This window comes from Pygocentrus nattereri, chromosome 10 (genome assembly GCF_015220715.1).
Source record: "Pygocentrus nattereri isolate fPygNat1 chromosome 10, fPygNat1.pri, whole genome shotgun sequence".
Taxonomy (NCBI): Eukaryota; Metazoa; Chordata; class Actinopteri; order Characiformes; family Serrasalmidae; genus Pygocentrus; species Pygocentrus nattereri.
In genome coordinates, this window is record NC_051220.1 from 22,975,137 (window position 1) to 22,996,342 (window position 21,206).

General features: G+C 40.4%; 2 protein-coding genes across 3 annotated transcripts in view; both read left to right on the forward strand.

Moving 5' to 3' along the window:
* Window positions 1-5,621, forward strand: part of mta1 (metastasis associated 1) — a 35,299-nt gene extending 29,678 nt beyond the window's left edge. Inside the window, exons 17-18 of the mRNA XM_017694499.2 lie at window positions 1,510-1,668; window positions 4,771-5,621. Coding sequence (XP_017549988.1) covers window positions 1,510-1,622 — 113 coding nt within the window. The 3' untranslated portion in view covers window positions 1,623-1,668; window positions 4,771-5,621. The remainder of the gene's footprint in view (window positions 1-1,509; window positions 1,669-4,770) is intronic.
* An 880-nt stretch (window positions 5,622-6,501) lies between these two features.
* tmem229b (transmembrane protein 229B) lies at window positions 6,502-19,320 on the forward strand. 2 transcript variants are annotated; one of them, XM_017694500.2, is made up of 2 exons: window positions 6,502-7,106; window positions 17,374-19,320. In XM_017694500.2, the coding sequence occupies exon 2, from the start codon at window positions 17,408-17,410 to the stop codon at window positions 17,990-17,992; it is 585 nt and encodes a 194-aa protein (XP_017549989.1). In that variant the 5' UTR covers window positions 6,502-7,106; window positions 17,374-17,407; the 3' UTR covers window positions 17,993-19,320. The 2 variants fall into 2 exon arrangements, with proteins under 2 accessions (XP_017549989.1, XP_017549990.1); XM_017694501.2 differs by lacking the exon at window positions 6,502-7,106 and adding an exon at window positions 15,215-15,761.
* The last annotated feature ends 1,886 nt before the right edge of the window (window positions 19,321-21,206 follow it).

Consider the following 21,206-nt stretch of genomic DNA (forward strand, 5'->3'; position numbering starts at 1 on the left):
TTATTTTCCAGTCAAACTAGTTCTTAGCAGCCATGAATGTAATGGAAAAGATATCACTTAACTTTTGGGAAACACTTTTCAAAACATAGATGTCTTTAGAAGCCATACCAGACAAACACAAAGCTGACATTTCTAAACTGTATTTGTGGCTTTGGAAATCCATAGAATGTAGAATACACACTCCACTTTGCAGTGGTATTGGTCTTTTAAGAGTCAGCCAGACAAATCTTTTAACCAAAATATAACAAACAAGCACTGCTAAAGAGCTGAAAAGCAGCCAGTAAAGATTGCTAAGGAAAATAGTGTGGGTCTTTAGATAGATAGACCCAAACTGGCTCAGTCTTTGATATTGCCAGTGTAGCCACGCCCATTCCCTGTTTTATACTTTTACATTTATGGCATTTGGCTGACGCTCTTATCCAGAGCGACTTACAATTTGGTCATTTTACACAGGAAGGCGAAGGTAGTGTTAGCCATCTTGCCCACCCTAGTGTAGGGTGTTTACCCAGGCGGGGATTGAACCTCAGTCTACAGCATAGAAGGCAGAGGTATTAGCCACTACACTATACCAACCACTTTACCAGGATGGGGTGTGACTGTACTGTATACTACTGTAGATGAGTTATATGGGTGCAGTATAAAATAGAGTATGCTATCTTGGACACAGCCTGTCTTTGGTCTAAATGTAAGATTCAGGCTCTACAGTGCCCTCCGATGGAGTATAGAGTTTAGACATGTCATGTTTTTTCATATAAGAAGCTAAATATTTTATCAAAATTTCTGATTTACTATACAGGTTATCTAAACTTTCATGACTTTTCTCAAATTCTGATTCCTCCCTGTTGACCACAAGGTGCAGAATAGTCTGTATTTCAATTTGGACCAATACAGTTAGATGAAGGCTGTTTTTTTTTTTTTTTTTTTTTGTTTGTTTTTGGAAAGTGCAATAACCTTTGTTTTGGTGAATCAGTGTGCATGCATCAGTACTTAATAGGTAAATTCTGAGGTTCTGAACACCAAGTAAGGACGGATATGCCAGATTGATGTGCAAGGGGGAAACGGGTGTTAAAAATGTGTTTCCTGGTATAGAATTTTAGGATTAAGTATGATCACCCACACACACATACACACAACCTCTAAGCTGCTTCTCCTTCTGGGTTGGGCGGGGGAGCTGGAGCCTATTAAGTGTGATAAAGTTGTTAAGTAAATAATCTTCTTGTGTATGTGAATTTCTCAAACTTATAAGACAGACTCTTTAAAGAAAGTAGTCAAATTAGTATTTTTATAGGAATACATCTCTTGATGCATGGATTTTTTTGTTATTTGTCATGAAATGTTTACAGATAATTGCAATGCCTTGATTTCATATACACAAGATGTAGGATCCGCCCAAAATAGGTGCCAGATCGAATCTGGGGGATTTGTGGATTGTACACACGCTTGTTCTGTCCTGCACTCTTGTGCACATGCTTTAAGCTCTGTCCTATACTCTGTCTCCATTTTCTTCAGGATCCAAACCCAAAGTACTGGGCCCTCAGTGGGACATCATGTCCAAGCGTGTATCTGAGCAGGGCCGTCCACCCTCTGCCATACAGGACAACGAAGTTCATGAGCTTGACTGACCCCTTTTTGAGGCTTCTGCCTACTGTTCTTTAGCACGGAAAACAGGTATAGTTGTATTACTGTGGTGGGACTCTGTGTGTATGCAAACACATCTTGATTTGAGCTTGCATTACATTTTAAACCTGTGTACTCTGTGGGTTGCATGACTATTCATTTTTGCTAGTTGACTAGTCATCATTACCATACACTCAGTGTTCTGTGGTTCTGTGAAAAGGTACTTGTTAGTATCATGCTAATAGGGCCTAGTGTGGCAGATAATGTGGTTTGAGGTTGTGTTTTTTTTTTTTTTTTTTTTTTCTGTAAGTTTCAGCCTCAGGCACTCTGCTTCACAGTTGTACACTGCCCATCTGACTAGCTTTCATATTCCTGTCCTGGGTATTTTTAACTGGCTGTCCGTGCTTAATGTTCTGATATTGTTTTTACAGTTATTTATCAGGCTAAACAGTTGCATCTCTATAGACAAGCTTTTCAGTGTGAGATAAAGGCTTTGATGCTGAATCAGAAGAGATTCATTCTATTGCCAAGGCTATGTATCGGCAATTTACGTGTGTGTTAAAATCAGGCCCCGTTGTCATGGTTGCAGCCCAAACAAATGTGCATCTGGAAGGCGGCAAAACTCTTGTAGCAGCGCACAAAAGTGTTTACAACAAGCAAACGCTGACTAAAAAAATACAAGCCTATAGAAATATCTGCAGAATTGCTTGTTAGGCAGCAAAGGCTCTTTTTTTTTTTTTTGTAGAATGGAATGTACCCAGTCTGTGCACCATCTATTTTACAATGCTTAAAAGGAAAAAATGTTTTGAGATTGTTTAGACATAAAAACACTTTTGATTTGACGTGAAGGTCCCACTATGTTAAAATTTCAATTGAAAAAATTATACGTGGTATAAATAGGCCTTATCAGTCCAGTCCCACCCACCCTCGATCAGTATTGGCTACTGGCCGACAGTGCTGAAAGGTGATTCTGCGGCCCATACAGATTGCCAAACACTGATTGGTCCATCTCTTGCCATTTTGTTTTGTTATGCTTATGTCATGTTAGACTTTCTGTGCTAGACTTTCTCTGACTGGTTGCTTTGCTCATCAGTCAAATTGCACTTTTGCTATCGGAGATGGCAGTTCTCAAAACCTACCCGGTCTGGCTTACAACACAAATTTCAGAGCAATTTTACACGGCTTGCAGTGTTGTTTTCATCTTGTGTAGTATTCACTCATTAATAAAGCACGTAGGGCTTTGGGATTTTAGCAGAAAACTGAATTCTGTCGTTTCCTCCAGCCTGTTCACTGAAAAGAAGAAGGAAAAAAAAAGTGTGTATATGTATATAAGTGCGTGTGTGCATGTATGCGTGCGTGTGTGTGTGTGTGTGTGTGTGTGTGTGTGTGTGTGTATACACTGCTCAAAAAATAAAGGGAACACTTAAACAACACAATATAACTCCAAGTAAATTAAACTTCTGTGAAATCAAACTGTCCACTTAGGAAGCAACACTGATTGATAATCAATTTCACAGCTGTTGTGCAAATGGAACAGACAACAGGTGGAAATTATTGGCAATTAGCAAGACACACTCAATAAAGGAGTGGTTCTGCAGGTGGGGACCACAGACCACTTCTCAGTACCTTTCTGCTTTCTGGCTGATGTTTTGGTCACTTTTGAATGTTGGTGGTGCTTTCTCACTCGTGGTAGCATGAGACGGACTCTACAACCCACACAAGTGGCTCAGGTAATGCAGGTCATCCAGGATGGCACATCAATGCGAGCTGTGGCAAGAAGGTTTGCTGTGTCTGTCAGCGTAGTGTCCAGAGGCTGGAGGCGCTACCAGGAGACAGGCCAGTACACCAGGAGACGTGGAGGAGGCCGTAGGAGGGCAACAACCCAGCAGCAGGACAGCTACCTCCGCCTTTGTGCAGGGAGGAACAGGAGGAGCACAGCCAGAGCCCTGCAAAATGACCTCCAGCAGGCCACAAATGTGCATGTGTCTGCACAAATGGTTAGAAACCGATTCCATGAGGATGGTATGAGGGCCCGACGTCCACAGATGGGGGTTGTGCTCACAGCCCAACACCGCGCAGGACGCTTGGCATTTGCCAGAGAACACCAGGATTGGCAAGGATTTTTCGCTACTGGCGCCCTGTGCTCTTCACAGATGAAAGCAGGTTCACACTGAGCACGTGACAGAGTCTGGAGACGCTGTGGAGAGCGATCTGCCTGCAACATCCTTCAGCATGACCAGTTTGGCAGTGGGTCAGTAATGGTGTGGGGTGACATTTCTTTGGAGGGCCGCACAGCCCTCCATGTGCTCGCCAGAGGTGGCCTGACTGCCATTAGGTACCGAGATACTTGTGAGACCATATGCTGGTGCGGTTGGCCCTGGGTTCCTCCTAATGCAGGACAATGCTAGACCTCATGTGGCTGGAGTGTGTCAGCAGTTCCTGCAAGATGAAGGCATTGAAGCTATGGACTGGCCTGCCCGTTCCCCAGACCTGAATCCAATTGAGCACATCTGGGACATCATGTCTCGCTCCATCCACCAACGCCACGTTGCACCACAGACTGTCTAGGAGTTGGCGGATGCTTTAGTCCAGGTCTGGGAGGAGATCCCTCAGGAGACCATCCGCCACCTCATCAGGAGCATGCCCAGGCGTAGGGAGGTCATACAGGCACGTGGAGGCCACACACAATACTGAGCCTCATTTTGACTTGTTTTAAGGACATTACATCAAAGTTGGATCAGCCTGTAGTGTGTTTTTCCACTTTAATTTTGTGTGTGACTCCAAATCCAGGCCTCCATTGGTTAATAAATTTGATTTGCATTGATGATATTTTTTGTGTGTTTGTTGTCAGCACATTCAACTTTGTAAAGAACAAAGTATTCAATGAGAATATTTCATTCAGATCTAGGATGTGTTATTTGAGTGTTCCCTTTATTTTTTTTTTAGCTGTGTGTGTATGTAAATAAATAAATAAAATACCATTACTTTACTTCAGGCAGGCACTGTCCTCAGCTAGTCGAATGTAGCCTGAAGTGATGACTAGTGGGTTTATTAGTAGACTAGTCTAAGCAGTCCCTATTATGTATTGTCTGTCAGCTTCAGGGCATGATTGATTGAAGTACTGATGGCATCCCCCTGGTTGTTATTCTGCAGATTAAGATGGAGGTGTTTTTCCAACTCTCAGCGATGGAAGGACCTAATGAAGAGGATCTGTGCTCAGCCTGGGCAATATTAGAACTGGTGTCACTCAAAGACCCTTTAAAAAAAAAAAAAAAAAAAGTCAAAAAAAAAACAAAACAGATGTTTCCGAGCTTTGTCCAATGATAGGACTGACCTGTTTGTACAGGACTGTGTTCAATATTTACCATATATTGCTACTTCTGTTTATTATTATTATTATTATTATTATTATTATTACAAGTCTTGTTGCTATCATTCTTTTTAATCAAATGTAATCACTTTTAGTTAAATGTTGATAAAGCAGAGAAACTAAAATGTTTCTTGAAACAGCTTGCTCACAAACCCTGAGGGGAAAACATGGACAAGCTGTTGTATTGGCCTCTTGCATTATTTTCTAACATGTCAATACTGCTCTGAAAAAAGATGGACATTTCTTTCTGTACTATCATTTTGATTGTTTGGATGCTTGTATTATTCGGTTTCTTTAGTCCGTCCTGCCCTGACTCCACAGACGTTTAACTTATTGATAAAATGATAGAACATGCTCTTTTTCTACCTTTTTCCACAGTATTGCATCTATGGTGTAATTACAAATGTTGTTTCTCTTTTGTGAATATGTAAATGAAAACATTAGGGAGGCATTATTGTACAGTGGTGCATTTTGGGCCTCCAGTGTTTATCAATGCTTGTTATAATGAATTTGTCATGTACAGCATATTCTTTTTGTAAGGAAACTCTTGCATAAATGGAGAATTGTTCAGAGATGATGGAAGTTCTAAAAGGGTACTGCTCCATGAATACAATGCACCTTCTTAAGAATGATACCATATGTGTATATACATTTCTTCACACTTATACACATCCTGCCAAGAAAGTCACTGAAAACCTTGCAGTGATACGTGATATGCTTGAGTTTATGCCACAGTTTACTTATTAAATATTGATACCTTTTAGAGAGCATGTGGCAGTAGAAATCCTCCCATCATCCTAATCATGTTCACTAAAAACCTCGTTTTTATTCAGAATGACAGGCTTTTTGTAGGTGTGCATTCAAATAATGATGACAAAGATGCCCTTGATGCTAAACATATGCAGGTCAAATCTGGAAGGCTGTGACCAGCTAGCCAGCAGTTTATAAGAAAGAAGTCGAATAAAGCCAGCTGCACTCACAGCTCTCGCCAGAATCAAATAGTTCACAGAGGGCATGCACAGTTAACCCTGATCACACAAAACACCAAGGACTTCATGATGTAATCACCACTGCAGGACGTTTACAACATCTAGCATTATAGTCTTAGCATCACAGTATCATCTGTTTACTAAACTGAGCCAGAGGGACTTCCTTGTTAACCAGTTAATGTGTAACAGCTAAATTCATAATGATTAGGAAAACTGTCACAGACCTTGCTCTGCTTGATTGAAAGTGATTGTCCATTCAAAATTGTTATACCTTAGATTATCTTACAGCACCCATTAAAAATGTTTGATTTCATGTATTACATTTTACATATTACATTTATTCACAATCACATTTGGATAACTTACTTTTACGCCTCAGTTTGAACCAAAGGTAATGTTGAGTTTAAGATATGGGCATTAAGGAATTAATAAAAAAGAGGACGCGATGTCATTGATGCAAGCACCAGAAGCTCTTTAAGTGCTAATGGGCCCCTTTGTGGAGAGTCTTCAGCCTGCTGAACATAAGCGAGTGCATGGACACAGGTCCATGAGGTCCTTCACATCTTATTCAGATGTTCACCAAGACTAATAAGCAGTTTTGCTGTGGGCTTTTATGCATAGTGAAAAAAAAGACCTCAAGTGGGTTTTGGGGAATGGGTCTCGTATATCCGAGGCGAATAATTCTTAAATATAGATAGAATTTGTATATACATTCTAGGCAAAAACAGGTAACACTGAGTCAGGGGCGCTGGGAAGTTGCCAGATCACTTTTGTCTTTTGTCACTTTGTTCCTTTGGAATCCCCCCCTCTCGAATCGAGTCTTGCTTCTAGGACACGACCGAAAAAAAACAACAACCAGCAATGAAGCGGTTAACTCCGGCTGCTGGAGCTGTTTGCTGGATGCCCAAGCTCGTCTCTGAGCATGTGCTGTTACTGCTGCAGTGAAGTAAAATGTGTCAGTTACCAGTGGAGAGAGAGGGAGAGAGGGAGAGAGGTTAGCCGGGGGAAATGCAGACTGAGAGGGGACCGGCACGACGATTTTCCTGTTATGTAGCTTCTTCGTCCACACACTACAATGCATTTCCAAAGGCCTGATCCCCGCCGCTCTACGCCCGAAGAGTAAACACACGGTAAGCCACTTTCAGGATGTCTCTGTAGGCTGTCTCAGGGTGAAACGCTGGGCTTTCACCTACAGTTGGGCTAGCTTGTCAAACCAGCATTGCAACAGCCTCAGAATATCACTTTTATAGCCCCGTTTCCATCACAGAGCATTTCTCCTCAGTCGTTCAGAGAGCCGTGTTGGGCTCAGGTGTTTTGCCCTCGGGCATCTTTCTTTTTTTGTTGTGCTGTCATCACTTTGCACGTCAGTCCAGCTCATAAATTGCTCTCCACGGGCCAACCTTAGGCTACAAATCACCAGTCTGGTGCCTGAACAGCAGTGTAGCAGCTTTGAGTTTTCTCCTGTCTCTTGTGGAGTGATCGAGATTTTAGGCTAAGCTAAACTGCACGCGCGTTATAATGAACGAATCGAGTTCGTGCGGTTTAAACGGAGCCTCGGCGTTTATCGTGGATGTGAGAGCCTGGGCTGCTTCCCGAGCTCCGCTGAGGGCTGTGAATGTGGAGAGGTGATGGCAGCGGCTGACTGTTGCCGGCTGAGAGACTGAGAGGGGCAGAGAGCCGGTGCAGTGTCGCTGCGGAACGGACGAGGCTGAAGCCGCTTCCTATTCGAATTTTCCATTCCACCTTAAATGGTGCTGCGGTTACATTCTGGCGCCCGTACAGAAGCCAGAACGCCAGTTCTAACGTACCAGTTAAGGTGGAATGGAAAACTGAAATAATAAGCTAAGAAAAGGAATAAGCCAACTTTAACTTCAGCTTCGACCGGAACGGTTAAGGGCCTGCGCCGTCACGACTGCGGTGGAGAGCCTTAAACCAGAGCAAATTCACATGTACATCACGGAGATGAGACGGATGGCGCCCGTGGTGACATTACCATGAAGGATGGGAGCTTTGAGGCTTCCGCATTTGAAGCGAGATCGGCTTCCAGGCTTGTAAACGCATCTGAAGAAAAATGGTCAGTTTTTAAATGTTTCAGATTCTCCACACGACGAGAGAGCCGCGGATACACAAGGAGCCAAAGGCAAACGGGGCTTTCGTGATGGTGAAGAGGTCGAACGAGGATCTTTTGCGTGTACGTGTGTGTGTGTGTGTGTGTGTGTGGTTTTAAGTCGACAATTCGCCCTTGTGCTCTGAACTGAAGTCCCCTACGCCAACGAGATCACTAGAGTAAGAGATCAAAGACACGCTGATCCTCAGAGCACAGATGATTAAAACTGGGGATTTGGCGCGAGTGGAGTAAGTTCCACTGCATTGCAGGTCATGTTACCAGTCCAGATCTAAATATCTACACTTCATTTGACGGGCCATAAGTGATATTCTGAACCATTTGTGCTCACTTTTCCCCAGCCCACAGATAACACTAGTCCCAGTGCTGGATGGCATTGATAAAATTCATCTTTTCTACTTATCACTTATAATCCTATCAGTATAGGTAGATATATACATAAAAATACATTGGAAAGGCACAGATTCCTAGATAATGCTTTAGAACAGATATTTGATGATTTTAGTATATTTATTGATTTGACACACATTTGTAACCGTCTACAAATAAGTGTTACGTTTCTATGTGATGCTAGGAAGATATTTCTGTATCAGTGCGTCGCTAATACATTCTTTCTGGTTTCACAGCATCAGGTGATGTTTAGTTTTCCATTAACAAAGATAAGGAAGCCATATTAAAGCACCCAGTAAATGATGCTGGGTACCATGAGTGAAGTGCACAAATGGGGGAAATAAATAAATAAATGCAAACAGACTGGCAACAGGGACCCTGTCATTTACATCTATTTTATGATATATCTGTATCGTGCTTTGTCAGTGTAAGGTATATTACCTAGCATTATATAGTCCTTGGCCAAAAATGGAGAGTGGAGAATCTCTACCAACTGTGTAATTTAGTGTGAGGATTGGCTTTAATCTGTGTCAGGAAAATTGGCCAGTAGTGAAACTGTCTTAGCAAACTGTGTAGTGGTCACACAGTAGGCTGAGATCATTATAGGGCAATGACACTCTGCAAGGATTCTCCTGAAGCTGAAATTTCATGCTGCTTTGTTTATTACATGGCTCATCATGGCCACGTTGCGAACCCTTGCCTTTTTTAAGCTTCAGAGGGTCCTAATCCCCATGTGTTATGCAGTCTGGAAGGCTTAGAGCATTCTCAGTGTAAGGAGCTGAAAGGTGTCTTGTAAAAAAAGGTTGTTTGACTTTGACCTCTTTGAATGAGCTTTTTACTGTGTTGAACAGAAGTAGTTACATCAAGAGCATCAATAATATTCAGCTAAACATTATTGACCCAAAGCTAAACTATAATCTAGTTTACAGTTCTGCTTTTTAAGAGGCCCTGTGTCTTTAGGTCGTGAGTTGGAAATAAAGCTCTTTCAGTCAAAAGAAAAAAAAGGTGCTTTTATTGAAGTCTTACCCACACATTTTGGCACAACCACAGTCACAGGGCTGGAGGATGACTACACAATGCGAGGGTGGAAGTGAGATTGCTGTAGAGGCCTTAAGTGCCTTGATCCCTTCCTGCCTCTTGAAAAACCCCACAAAAAGCCTCCTTTTTGACAGAGTCCTCTTACGAAGTAGCTCAAAATGTAACACCATACTTTTTTTTTTCTTTTGATTTTTTTGACAGTCTTGCAGCAACCATGTGTTACAAGACCAACTGTATAAGAAAGTTTTCAAGATTATGTTCATTATAAACTTTACAGTTGCACTCCTAAACCTTGTCTTTTTAAGCTTCGGAAGGTCCTGATCTCCATATGTTATGTAGTCTGGAGGGCTTTGGGCATTCTCTGGGTCTCGGCCAGTGTAAGAAACTGACCTGAGGCTGAGACTAGTCTTGTAGAGGGTTTGCTGACCTGCTTGAGTTTTATTTTCAGTGTATTTGGGGCCCAATTTGATTTGACCCCTTTGCCCCTACCACTTAGCCCTACCCCTCTTTTGCACATTCCGCCTAGAGGTAGGGTTTTTGTTAAGGCAGAGGGGTAAGGCGAAACCTCACTCCAAACAGTGTTATGAGAAAAAAAAAGGAGAAAAAAAAAAACAAAAAACAGCAAGACGGCTGTATAAGCGATCAAAGAAACCCACAAATATGAGTTTTTTTTTTGTTAAAAATTACAATAACCATTGTATTATCTTAGTTTAATGTTATCTCAATGTATTGTGATCCTTTTCTTCATAACAAGCTAAAAAAATTACTAGGGGTATGCTGATGCCTCAGTAGCTAGCTAGCTAAATATCCTGTTCCATCTTAAATGGTTGAAGTAGTTACATTCTGGCACATCATGCATAAGAAATGCTGCGCCATTTAAGGTGGAACAGGAAAATTCAAACAAGAAGCTGGCGAATAGCTGACTTCAGCTTCATATCGCTGAAGATTTAGGGGTTGGCGAGCAGCAGCGAGGTTGCTGAACTTTCCTCTGCTGCCACTGCAGATTGGCAGGGTTGCCTACAGAGCGTTGCTAGTAGACTGCTGAAGAAATGTTCTTTTTAATTTGAGGGTTGTGCCATTTTGTAGGGGAAGATTTCAAACATGGTAAGTTACTCTTAAACTGAGCCTTTCACATTAAACCTTTAAACCTAACTCTGTGAATATGGACATTAATCTTTAAAGGGGAATTCTGCCAAATGTTGAGGATTTCAATACAAGTAATTGAAGCATGAAAAGCAGGTTGGATGTATTTAAATGTTTTTATAACTGAACAAGGACCTCAGTACAGTCAAATGGAATGGAGTTTCCCTTTCAAACGCTGACATCACATTTAATGCTGATATGCATGTGAGAAAAGTTACTACTTCCTCTTCCATTAGAAACAAGAGCCCCAGGTCCTGATTCTCTACTCTAGAGGCCTATCAAATAGGCCTCTATTATACCTGATGATAAGAATGAAGGATCTTTGGGCTTGAGAGCTAAGATGCTGCTGTGCTGTAACTGAGCTGTCTCTGCTATTGATCCACTGCCATTTATTTTGCGCAGAGTGGAGTGACCTCATGGCAAGGACCCAGAGATCCCATCAGCCACCTCCCAGAAATAGAGGGAGCAAGGATGCATCATAGTCAATAATTTCAAAGTTGCAAAGTAGTGAAAAGGGCATTTTATATAGTTTCTCTTACAGAAATGGGCTTTTGACTGGTCGCCCTTATACAGAGCATTTTATCACACATGCTTTGAACAAGTGGCATTCTATACACTTGTCTATCTGTGGCTCTCCTAGGAGACAAAGTAGTTTAACTGACGGCTGGGTCAGTTGGGAAATGGTCATATCATAACTGTATTCTCTTAACTTTCACTTCTGGTTAACAGTGATTCTAGCTATCATGACTAGGCAAGAAACAAAATGCCATTGTAGGCCAACAGTGGCTATATAGCCAAAATGTAGCATCATGATACTTACCAGCATTTTCATGATGGCCAGAAGTTTCTCCTAATCATTGTGCTGAGGTGTTTCAGCCACACCCATTTCAATCTCCATATACAAACAATGGCAGTAAAAGGAAGCTTAGTGACTTTAAATGTCACACTGTCATATGACTCCCCCTTTTTGGCACAAGTCAGTTTGTGAAATTTCTGCACTGTTAGATCTGCCCTGGTCAACTTTAAGTGCGTTTATAGTGAAAGGGAAGTGTCTAGGAGGAACAACAGCTCAGCCACAAAGCAGTAGACCACAAAAACTCAGAGCAGGGTCGCTGAGTGCAAAAGCATGAAGCATGTAAAAATCACCATCTTCTTTTGCATCACATGCTACAGAGTTCTGCCTCTTGAAGCAACATAAACCCAAGAACTGTGTGTCTAGAGCTTCATGAAATTAATTTCCATGGCTGAGCAGCTGCTCTCAAGCCTAAGATCACTGTGCACAATGCCAAGCGTTGGTTTGAGTGATATAAAGCACACCGCCACAAGACTCTGGAGCAGGAGAAATGTGATTGAATTTTTCTGCCTTTAGCAGATGCCAGAAAAATTTTATATACTGGAATGCAAAGTGCCAACAGTAAATTTTGGTGTAGGAGTGATAATGATCTTGGGCAGGTTTTCAGGGTTGGGGCTCCACCCCTTAGTTCCAAAATAAGCTTAAAATTTGTTAAAATAACTTACAAAAGGCTATAAAAAGCCACACATGCAGTAATTTGCATTCAGTGTGTGGGAAAATATATTAACTATATAAGACGGAACAGTAAGGTAAATAAAAACAGGAAGTTAATAAAATAATATAATGGGCTAAAATCTCAAGACCTTGTTACGAGTTAATGTAGTTAAAGGTTCTCTATGATTGGTCTAAATCTGTCCTAATGATACAAGCAGTTCAGCGTTTTAGATGTCATGATGACACCCATGATATGCTCAGAAAAACATATAATGGCAGAATTGATCACAATCTTGTGCATAACATCAGGTAAAGACAAAACATATTGTCCAATATTATATTAATAATAATAATACATAAAGAAATGCTCACCCTTATTGTACTTTTTAAAAATTTATTTCTAGAAAATCTGTATTTTGTCTCCAAATTTACTGCAAAATTCTCCTGTTAATTTGAATTTTAAGTGCTTAACATTCTTTACAGGTAGTCCTGCCATGAACCAGAATATTTCTCATATTTTGTAATGTGATCTTTGGGAGTATTTCGAGGAGCTATTGGCATTACACAAACTTAAAGGTAACAAAAACTTAATACACATGGTAGGCTTGAGGCTTTTCTGGCAGTATTAATGAGGATTAGGGAATATTACCCAGATACAGACCTCAAACGCACCCGCATTTGAGGTGAACCAAGCTTTTGTATTAAATTTCCAAATTCTGTGCTCAATGTCCCGTGTAAAGTTTCTTCACGTGCTAGAGGATGTGCACTTCGGCTCATCTGATGGATTAATTTTTTTTGTTCTTTTCAGTGCTGTTAAGAATCTCTTCATTCTGTCTTTTCGTTTTTAGTCCACTGAATGCTGAAATTTATAAGATAAATCCTTGTCTGATTCATTTAAAATGGAGGGAAAACATTTAGCTTTTTATAAACTTGCATTGCACTTGGCTCAGGCACCTCATTCCACACTACCGTGATACATGTCTGCTGATGCTAACTGCGTGTTGTTACACCAGAATTTATATTAAACAAAATCTTCAATAAAGCATTTATTAGTAAATCCTGTCTTACATCTTAATGATGGATACCATGTTGGAAGTTACACCCATGTTCGGAAATAATATTTAGAAAAGAGATTTTCTCTCATTCAATACAGATGTTTCGATGGAATCATATGGAAACATGAGCATTCTGGTGCAACTATATGCAAAGGAACTCTGATACATCCATTAATCAACTAGGTGGATTTTTTTTGCTGCTTATATCTTGGGAGATAAGTTACCCCCTTTTAATGTACCCATTACAAGGAGGTTATAAAAGCTTACGGTTCTTGTCATAAGAAACACTGAGCTGTGGCTGGCAGATTTTTATCTGGATACAACATGCCAGCCAGCATTTCTGAAAGAAAGCATGTACCAGTGATGTTACACTTTAACAGAGATCACAGCAGCAGGTACAAGCTATAGTCTAGTCCATTAAGACCCAGGCTGAATATTGTTTAGACCACAGTATTGAACCGAGACTGCTGTTAAGGAATTGGTTGATATGAGCGCAGTACCAGCATTATCATGCATAATGAGTCTGCATGGCTAGCTGGGTTTGTGGTGCCTACTCAGCAGCTGCAGCTGTTTTTGAGAGAGCATTCGTATCTGACTCTGGTCTGCATGGGTTCCTGGGAGGGTCAATAGAGGTCTAACTGGGTACAGATCAATACCAATGCTGACTGAAGAGCAAACTGCTAGGGGGGAGGGGATACGAGAACAGACCACAGAGGCAAACGTACATCACGTAGCTCTTATTAAAAGAAAGCCATGTGTGCACACTATTGCTTCATCAGTTCATAGACTTCTTTTAAACAGATTTTTGTCTGCGACTTTCTGTAGAACACTTTCTCACACATTCTCATGTTCTCAAAAAAAAAAAAAAACAGATTAACCTACCTCTTTTAAATGACCTATTTACAGCACAGACACAATTTGAGAAAACATGTCTGATTCTGATTCTGATTCTGAGTCTGATTCTTCTGTATGTGGAAATATTTATACAGGTCAGTGTCATGACCCCTTTTTGTGCTTACACTATGAAGCTTTAATTTTAAGATGCAATTATGTATAACATCTTTGGTAAAGAAAGCATACAATGTTTTTGGATTATTCAGAAAACAAACTCTAAATTCTTATATTTTCTAGTACAAAAATATCATTAAGGCTATGAATAAAACAATTTCATTGAAGGAACCATTTCTAAAAGTAAATTCTGGATATTACTGAAATTCAGAAATCAGCTGTTTTTTTTTTTTTAAATTAAAATTAAAGTGCTGATTCGGGGGGGGAACTGTAGAAGTGTTTGTTTCTCGTCTGTTAGTGGACATTTTTCTTAGTTTTTACTACAGCATGATACTGTAGCATATTACAAATTGTAATTTGTAATTCATATGTAATTTGGTAAATTGTGCTGTCATTAAAATACATTATTAGCATTATTTAGGAGAAAGCAGAGCACAACATTTTATTTTGTGCTAAATACTTTTGTCATCAATCTTTTTATTGCATTTTTCATTATGTTTTACAACAAGGGTCTGGAATACTTTTCATAAATAATTACTTTAGAAGACTGTGTTAAACTCCACCATGTGGAGGCTGAACTTTTAAACTGGCTGGCTATCACAGAGTTATTTACATGCTTCAAAATTGTGTATTATAGCCACTGATTAAAATAACATAGGTGTGAATTCTGTGACACACAGTTTAGTAAACAAAAAACACTTATGGAAAATATTACTTTCAAAAATGGTGTTCGAGGTTACTCTTGAGAAATGTGTCCAATTGCTTTAAAAAATTCACAGATAAATGATGTTATGGAGAATGTGACAAGAGAATGTTTGTTGTTCTTTGACCCGTTTAGCTGCATTTAAAAACCTGTGTTAATTCATCCTGCTACTCATAAAACTTAGTTTGTTTAGCATCACCCTAAATATCAAGAAAAGCAATGTTCTAATTCTATTCAGATTTGGGTCTTTTTTTTTTTTTTTTTTTGTTTGCTTTTATCACTGTCCTTGAAGCCAAGGTATGTGACAAACAAATGTGACATAAGCTACAGTCTGCGTTTCATGAAATGCCTGTTTAAAGAACATTGGTTTAGTTTAGTTTAGGTTAAGTAACAGGGTTATTTAATTAATAAAGTGAGACGAAATGAGTTCAGCTTGTGAACCACCTTCAGATGAGGTAGACCAATCGACTGACTTGGCACACAGTGTGTTATTTTGAGTGAAATGGCTTTATTTGAAATTGCGGACTTTGTCCGCACACAATGGATAGATATTCAAACTTGCAGTGCGAGTCACAACAAGATTTCTAAAATCACAGTCTGTGGCTGGCTTTAGAGGACATTCAGCTACGGTTCTCCATGCTCCACACGCAAGCTTCTAGCTTCTAGGATGCGTCCAGCCTCGAATACGATTCCTGCTGTCGCCGAGATACAGAGACTGATGCCGAAAGACCGATGAGGAGCAAATCAACCGTCGTACAAAACTGGTTTTCTCACAGCAAACCTTGTCTTTTCCACTGCAGCACTACTCAATTCAAGGTAGCACTGAATAATATTGTATAACTAGCTAATGTGCTTCATTTAAAATAATCATCATCCTCATCTTAAACCATCATTTCAAATCAGTTAAACTGAATTATGTAAATGTTAAAGTACACTGAACTCATTTACACTAACAAGGCAATTCAGACGTATGGTATGTACTTGAAAATATGTACTTGTGCTTGTACTCAAAGTACAATTGCTTCATCTGACCAGTGTGCATTTTTTCCAGAAGAGTTTTGATTAGTCTAGATGCATATAAATGTGCATCATCTTGTGTTTTACCAGAGTTGTTTTGCATTGAGTGGAACAAAGTTTTTTTCTTTTTCTTTGTGTAACTGTTGTTCCTCCTACTTTCAGTTTGTCTAGCAACTCTTTTCCAGTGACTGCATACAGTGTATATTGTGTCTATTATTTATACTTATAAATACATTGTTCATTTTTTGTTAATATTTAAAAGTACAAAGTCAAAAGACATTTTGTGTGTAAACGTGAAGTGATCTGTGCAAAAGAAGTAAATTAAATAACAAAAACATCTTACAGTGTGGAGAAAACAAGTGTTGTTGCAAGATGCACTGCATGGGAAACAAACTGCAGCTGACTGTAATTTCTGTGTTCAGTGAATTCCTTTCAGTGTAACTAAAAACTATTCTGAAATTCCACAACATGATGTCCACAACATCAAGTTTGAGGTTATATATTTTAGCTGCTCAATGTCCTTCTCATCTCCATTACACAAAGCTGTTCCACTTCCCAGACCATAACAGACAGTTGGGACTTTGAGACTGCAATAAGAGTCGGTTGCCTTAAAATCCTCTTTAATTAAAGCTGCTCCAATATCAAGCCCTCTCCTGCTCATCCTTGAATGTTGCCCAAATGTAACACCTCCACCCCATGTTCAGGTCAGACAGACAGCTGGACCAGGGTAAGTACGTGGGTGAAGGTGAAGCTGTTTTGCTGAGGTAAGGGTCAGTTAGCCTAGACTGTTGGCTTGGCTATTTGCAAGAAACCCTTGTTCCTTGATTTAAAGAAAAGAGCTAATCCTCAGTGGTCTGGCCTGGCATGTCTGCTTAAAGACAAAAGCACCTTGTTCTCAAAAAAAAAAAAAAAAAAGCACACAGTTCCTCTTTTAGGCTCAACTAGTAGTGTGAACTGCGATACCTGTTACCACATTCTGCTCTGATGTCATTCATCAGACTTCTCTTGAGACAGTTGAATCCTTAATTGTCTTTTAAAAAAATCAGCATTGACTGACAATCTAAAGGGAGTACTTACTCCTTTAGGCTTTGAGTTGTTTGAAGGACACAGCCCTTTGGTGGCCACCTGACGTGATTAAGTGGGTGTATGTGTGAATGTGTGGAAAGGATTTACAGTATAGCATACTTGATAATCAGTTGTCCACCACAGAACAGCCTTTTGGTACAGCCCATGTACATATTATAGTAGTTTTCCTGTTGTGTTTGAAGGACTCATCCCTACAAAACAATCCTTTTGGCAGTCAGTATAGTCTGCAAGACTTCATTTGAGCTGAACATTGCTCTGCTAGTGCGTTCAAGATTCTACATATGCAGGCTACTTAAATTTCTCTCACTATTTTCCCCTCCTCCAGTCAGGGTCCTCCCCACTGTTTGGAACAGACCGGGATGGTAACCATGGCAACAACGATGACCCCCGAGCCGCTGACGGCCCTGTCGCGGTGGTACCTGTACGCCATCCACGGCTACTTCTGTGAAGTCATGTTCACTGCAGCTTGGGAGTTTGTAGTGAACTGTAATTGGAAGTTTCCAGGTGTGACCAGCGTGTGGGCACTGTTCATCTATGGCACATGCATCCTCATCGTGGAGCGCATGTACCTGTGCCTGCAGGGCCGCTGTAATGTACTGCTGCGCTGCATTATCTACACACTGTGGACCTACCTATGGGAGTTTGGCACAGGTCTGCTGCTGCGGCAGTTCAATGCCTGTCCATGGGACTACTCTGAGTTTAAGTACAACTTCATGGGGCTGATCACGGCAGAATATGCCGTGCCTTGGTTCTGCGCGTCCTTCATCGTGGAGCGCCTGGTCATCCGCAACACACTACGGTTACGTTTTGATGAGGGGGCGGAGCCTGGCCGGACTGGAGGACAGCCTGATGGTGGTGGAAGAGGTGGAAGAGGTGGAGGTAGGAGAGGAAGAGGAGCCAGAGGAGTGGCCACCAATGCCAATGGCTACGTAAAGGTGGACTGAATTAAGAGTGCAATCATTCCCTTGTCCATCTGAAAGGTGTATTTTCCCAGAATCTATCCCTGTTACCCCCAGACGTTTCCAAACAGCTGTCCAGCATCATTCCCTGGGAGAAAGGTCATTGGACACGGTATGAATCCATAGAAGAACCACTTGGACAAAAAACAAACCAATGAAGAGATGTGTGGTTTTAGTGTCCAACTAACGGTCTTTCTCTGTTTACACAGAGAAAGCATGCAGCCATTACGCTATTACGCAACTCCCCATGCCCCTTATCTCCCAGCAGCTGTTTAGACTAGGGGTGATACATGAGATGAGCATGCTAGGGCAAGTTGAGATTTTATCCTTCTCCCATCACTGTACAATACTTCCCAGACCAGTCCGTCCACCTCAGACTTTGGGGAGAGAAAGAAAACACCACCACCACAAGAACATATGTTCCACTGAGAAAATGCTGTCTTAAAATATGAAAAACGGGAACACATTTGCGGAAAATATCAAATGTTATTTAAAGGATTTTTTTTTTAGCATAATAATAAAGTCAACAGTGTGTAGTAGCAAAAAAAAAATAACTGAGTAGGAAACTTACCATTTAAGTTTTTTTGTTAATATTTATCTGAAGATAGTTAAGTAAGTTAAGTATAATCTAGGCTTATAGAATATTGTAGACTGTGCCCTAAAGCAATGCATTGTACTTGAATCTATTGTTTTTATACTGAACGGAAAAACCCCAGTGCTTGAACATGCATGAAGAGCGTCTTCCAGATTTTTTCACACAGAGTCACATCTGAAATGTATTCTGTAAAAAAAAATTGAGCATTTTTTTATTTAACCATGTGGACTAAAACACAGAGGAATACTGTATTGTTTTCACTTGTACTGTAATGATGCCTGCTGCTGATTGTTTGTTAGTATGGAATTATGGGATAGATCAAAATATCCTGTGAATACACTGGAGAGAGTGTTTTAGAGAGGTGTGAAAATCGTGATCCGGTGCTACGTTCTCACTTCGGCTGCACAAAATATCTGTAAGGATTTAAAAGGGTCCAGTCTCAGTACACCATAGACCCCCAAAATGAATAAAAGAACTGATACTTAGAAAAATGGCTTGGCCCTAGAATGAAAAGTGCACGTGTGTCAAGAACATCTTGTTAACAAGTCACTTTTCTGTCCGTTGATTAGACTTGCTATCTGCATGGTAAATTATGGTTGATGATAATGCCACAAAGCTTTGAACAGCTGTTTCTGATCATGTTGAAAGTGGCTGATGATACATTTTGTATTACAATCTGAGCATCATAACTGTTCAATAAAGCAATTATTGCACCGGTTTGATAGTTCATTTATTTAGCACCACATGCAAATCCAATAAATTATCATGTGCATCTGTTTTTAATTAGGAATCCAGGATCTGTCTTCATTAATACCCTTAATTAAAGGGGAATTTCCCTGATATTTTTAGGAGTCATTTAAAGTGGTTTGATGTGAAATATTCCATTCTGAAGTAAGAAGCAATAATGGTAATGGGAACCAAACATCCAAAGTGCCTAACACTCTGAAAGACTGCCTCTGACAACTCCTAAAAATATGTGGCCTGATGTTTAAGACATTGTTTATAGTCTGGTGATGAGGTCTTGACCTAAGACATATCATTAAAATGCATGCTAGATAGAGAGGCAAGGCATTATAAGAGAAACAGTATAGACACCTAAAAAAGACAGGTCTTCAAGGGTTCTTTACTAAAGAAAATGCTTCTATATAGAACCATGACCACTCAAAGAACACTGCATAACTGAAGGGTTTTTTGCATCATGAAATGATTCTTCAGAGTGATCTAGAATGTGCTGTAGATGGGTCTTAATTATGCAAAGGGTTCTTTGAGTTGTCATGGTTCTATATAGACCCATTTTCTTTACTAAAGAACCTTTGAGGACCCATCTTTAAGAGCTTACCCAAAGAAATCCTTTTTGTCAGATTTACCACCATTTTAACACGACCGTTATATATCTATAAACAGTAAATAACGTGACGGTATGTGTGCTGCATACATGAATTATTACATGAATGTATTAGCACTACATGTTAGTGCATCCCTCTACAAAGAACCATTTCCCATGAGTTTGTTTACATCTTAACTATTTACTTATGCTGTAATCAGCCTTTATCATTATTATTATTTATTTATTTTATATAAAACAGGTGCATGATGCATTCGCTGGTTACTGCCACCTGGTGGATGATGTGCTGCGTGGCGACGTCACAGCGATTTCCTTTTACCTCAGCAGGGGGTCAAGTGATAATTCCAGGGTAGGTGATACATCTAATTCCCCTGGGATTTAAACCGGGAGGCACTATCTGTTTCCCTTTCTGAATCCTGCCAAATCGACGCAGAAGCAGTGAAAACTCAGCAGACTTTATTTCTCAGCAGCTAATCTCGAATGTTTTCGGATTCTATTACGGTGGTCACCAGCGATGGACGTTATTAAGCTGATCGCCAGCAAAAACAGCATTTGTTGTGTTTTTGGTGCGGGTATGCTGGTCAACCAGCATAACTCGCTTAGACTGGCCTAGAATGCTTGCTGGTCTGTACTGTTTTTTTCCCATTGAAGAAGTGCATCACAGGGCTGTGAACTATGGCTTCTACCCCCAAACGTTTTACGTTATATTCAACAAGGACCCATTTGGTATTCAGTCTATGTTTACACCCGGGACAAGTATGAGTTCATGAAGAAAAGACTTGGAGACCTGGAGAAGTTGTAGTATATCCACCCCTGACGAATCAAACCCGCACCATTCCACTGTTGTCTATGGGCATCCTGCTAATATTAGCCCCAAGCACACAGCCAGTTAAAATGGCTAATTTTACCATAGCCTATCCCTAAAAGGCTCATTGGCCGTCATATTTGAGTAGGCAGGGATTTGCCTTTAAAAACAACGAAATATTATTGACAAAAGACGATGTCTATTAGACGAAGAGGAGTGGGTTTAGACGCTAACAGGATTTATCACTTGTAAAAGCTATTTTTTTTACGACTGTAAGACGCCTCGTCTGTTCGTGGACAATGGTGTACGAGTCAGGTGGGTAGCATATTGGAGATTCTCACAAAGTTTCACATTACCACACGTTGTTTTCCACGTACAGCTGTTACTGCGTTCTGTGAAAAGAGGCCTGTGACTCATAGGGTTGATTAGCCAGGCTAAGACTCCGCAAAATGAC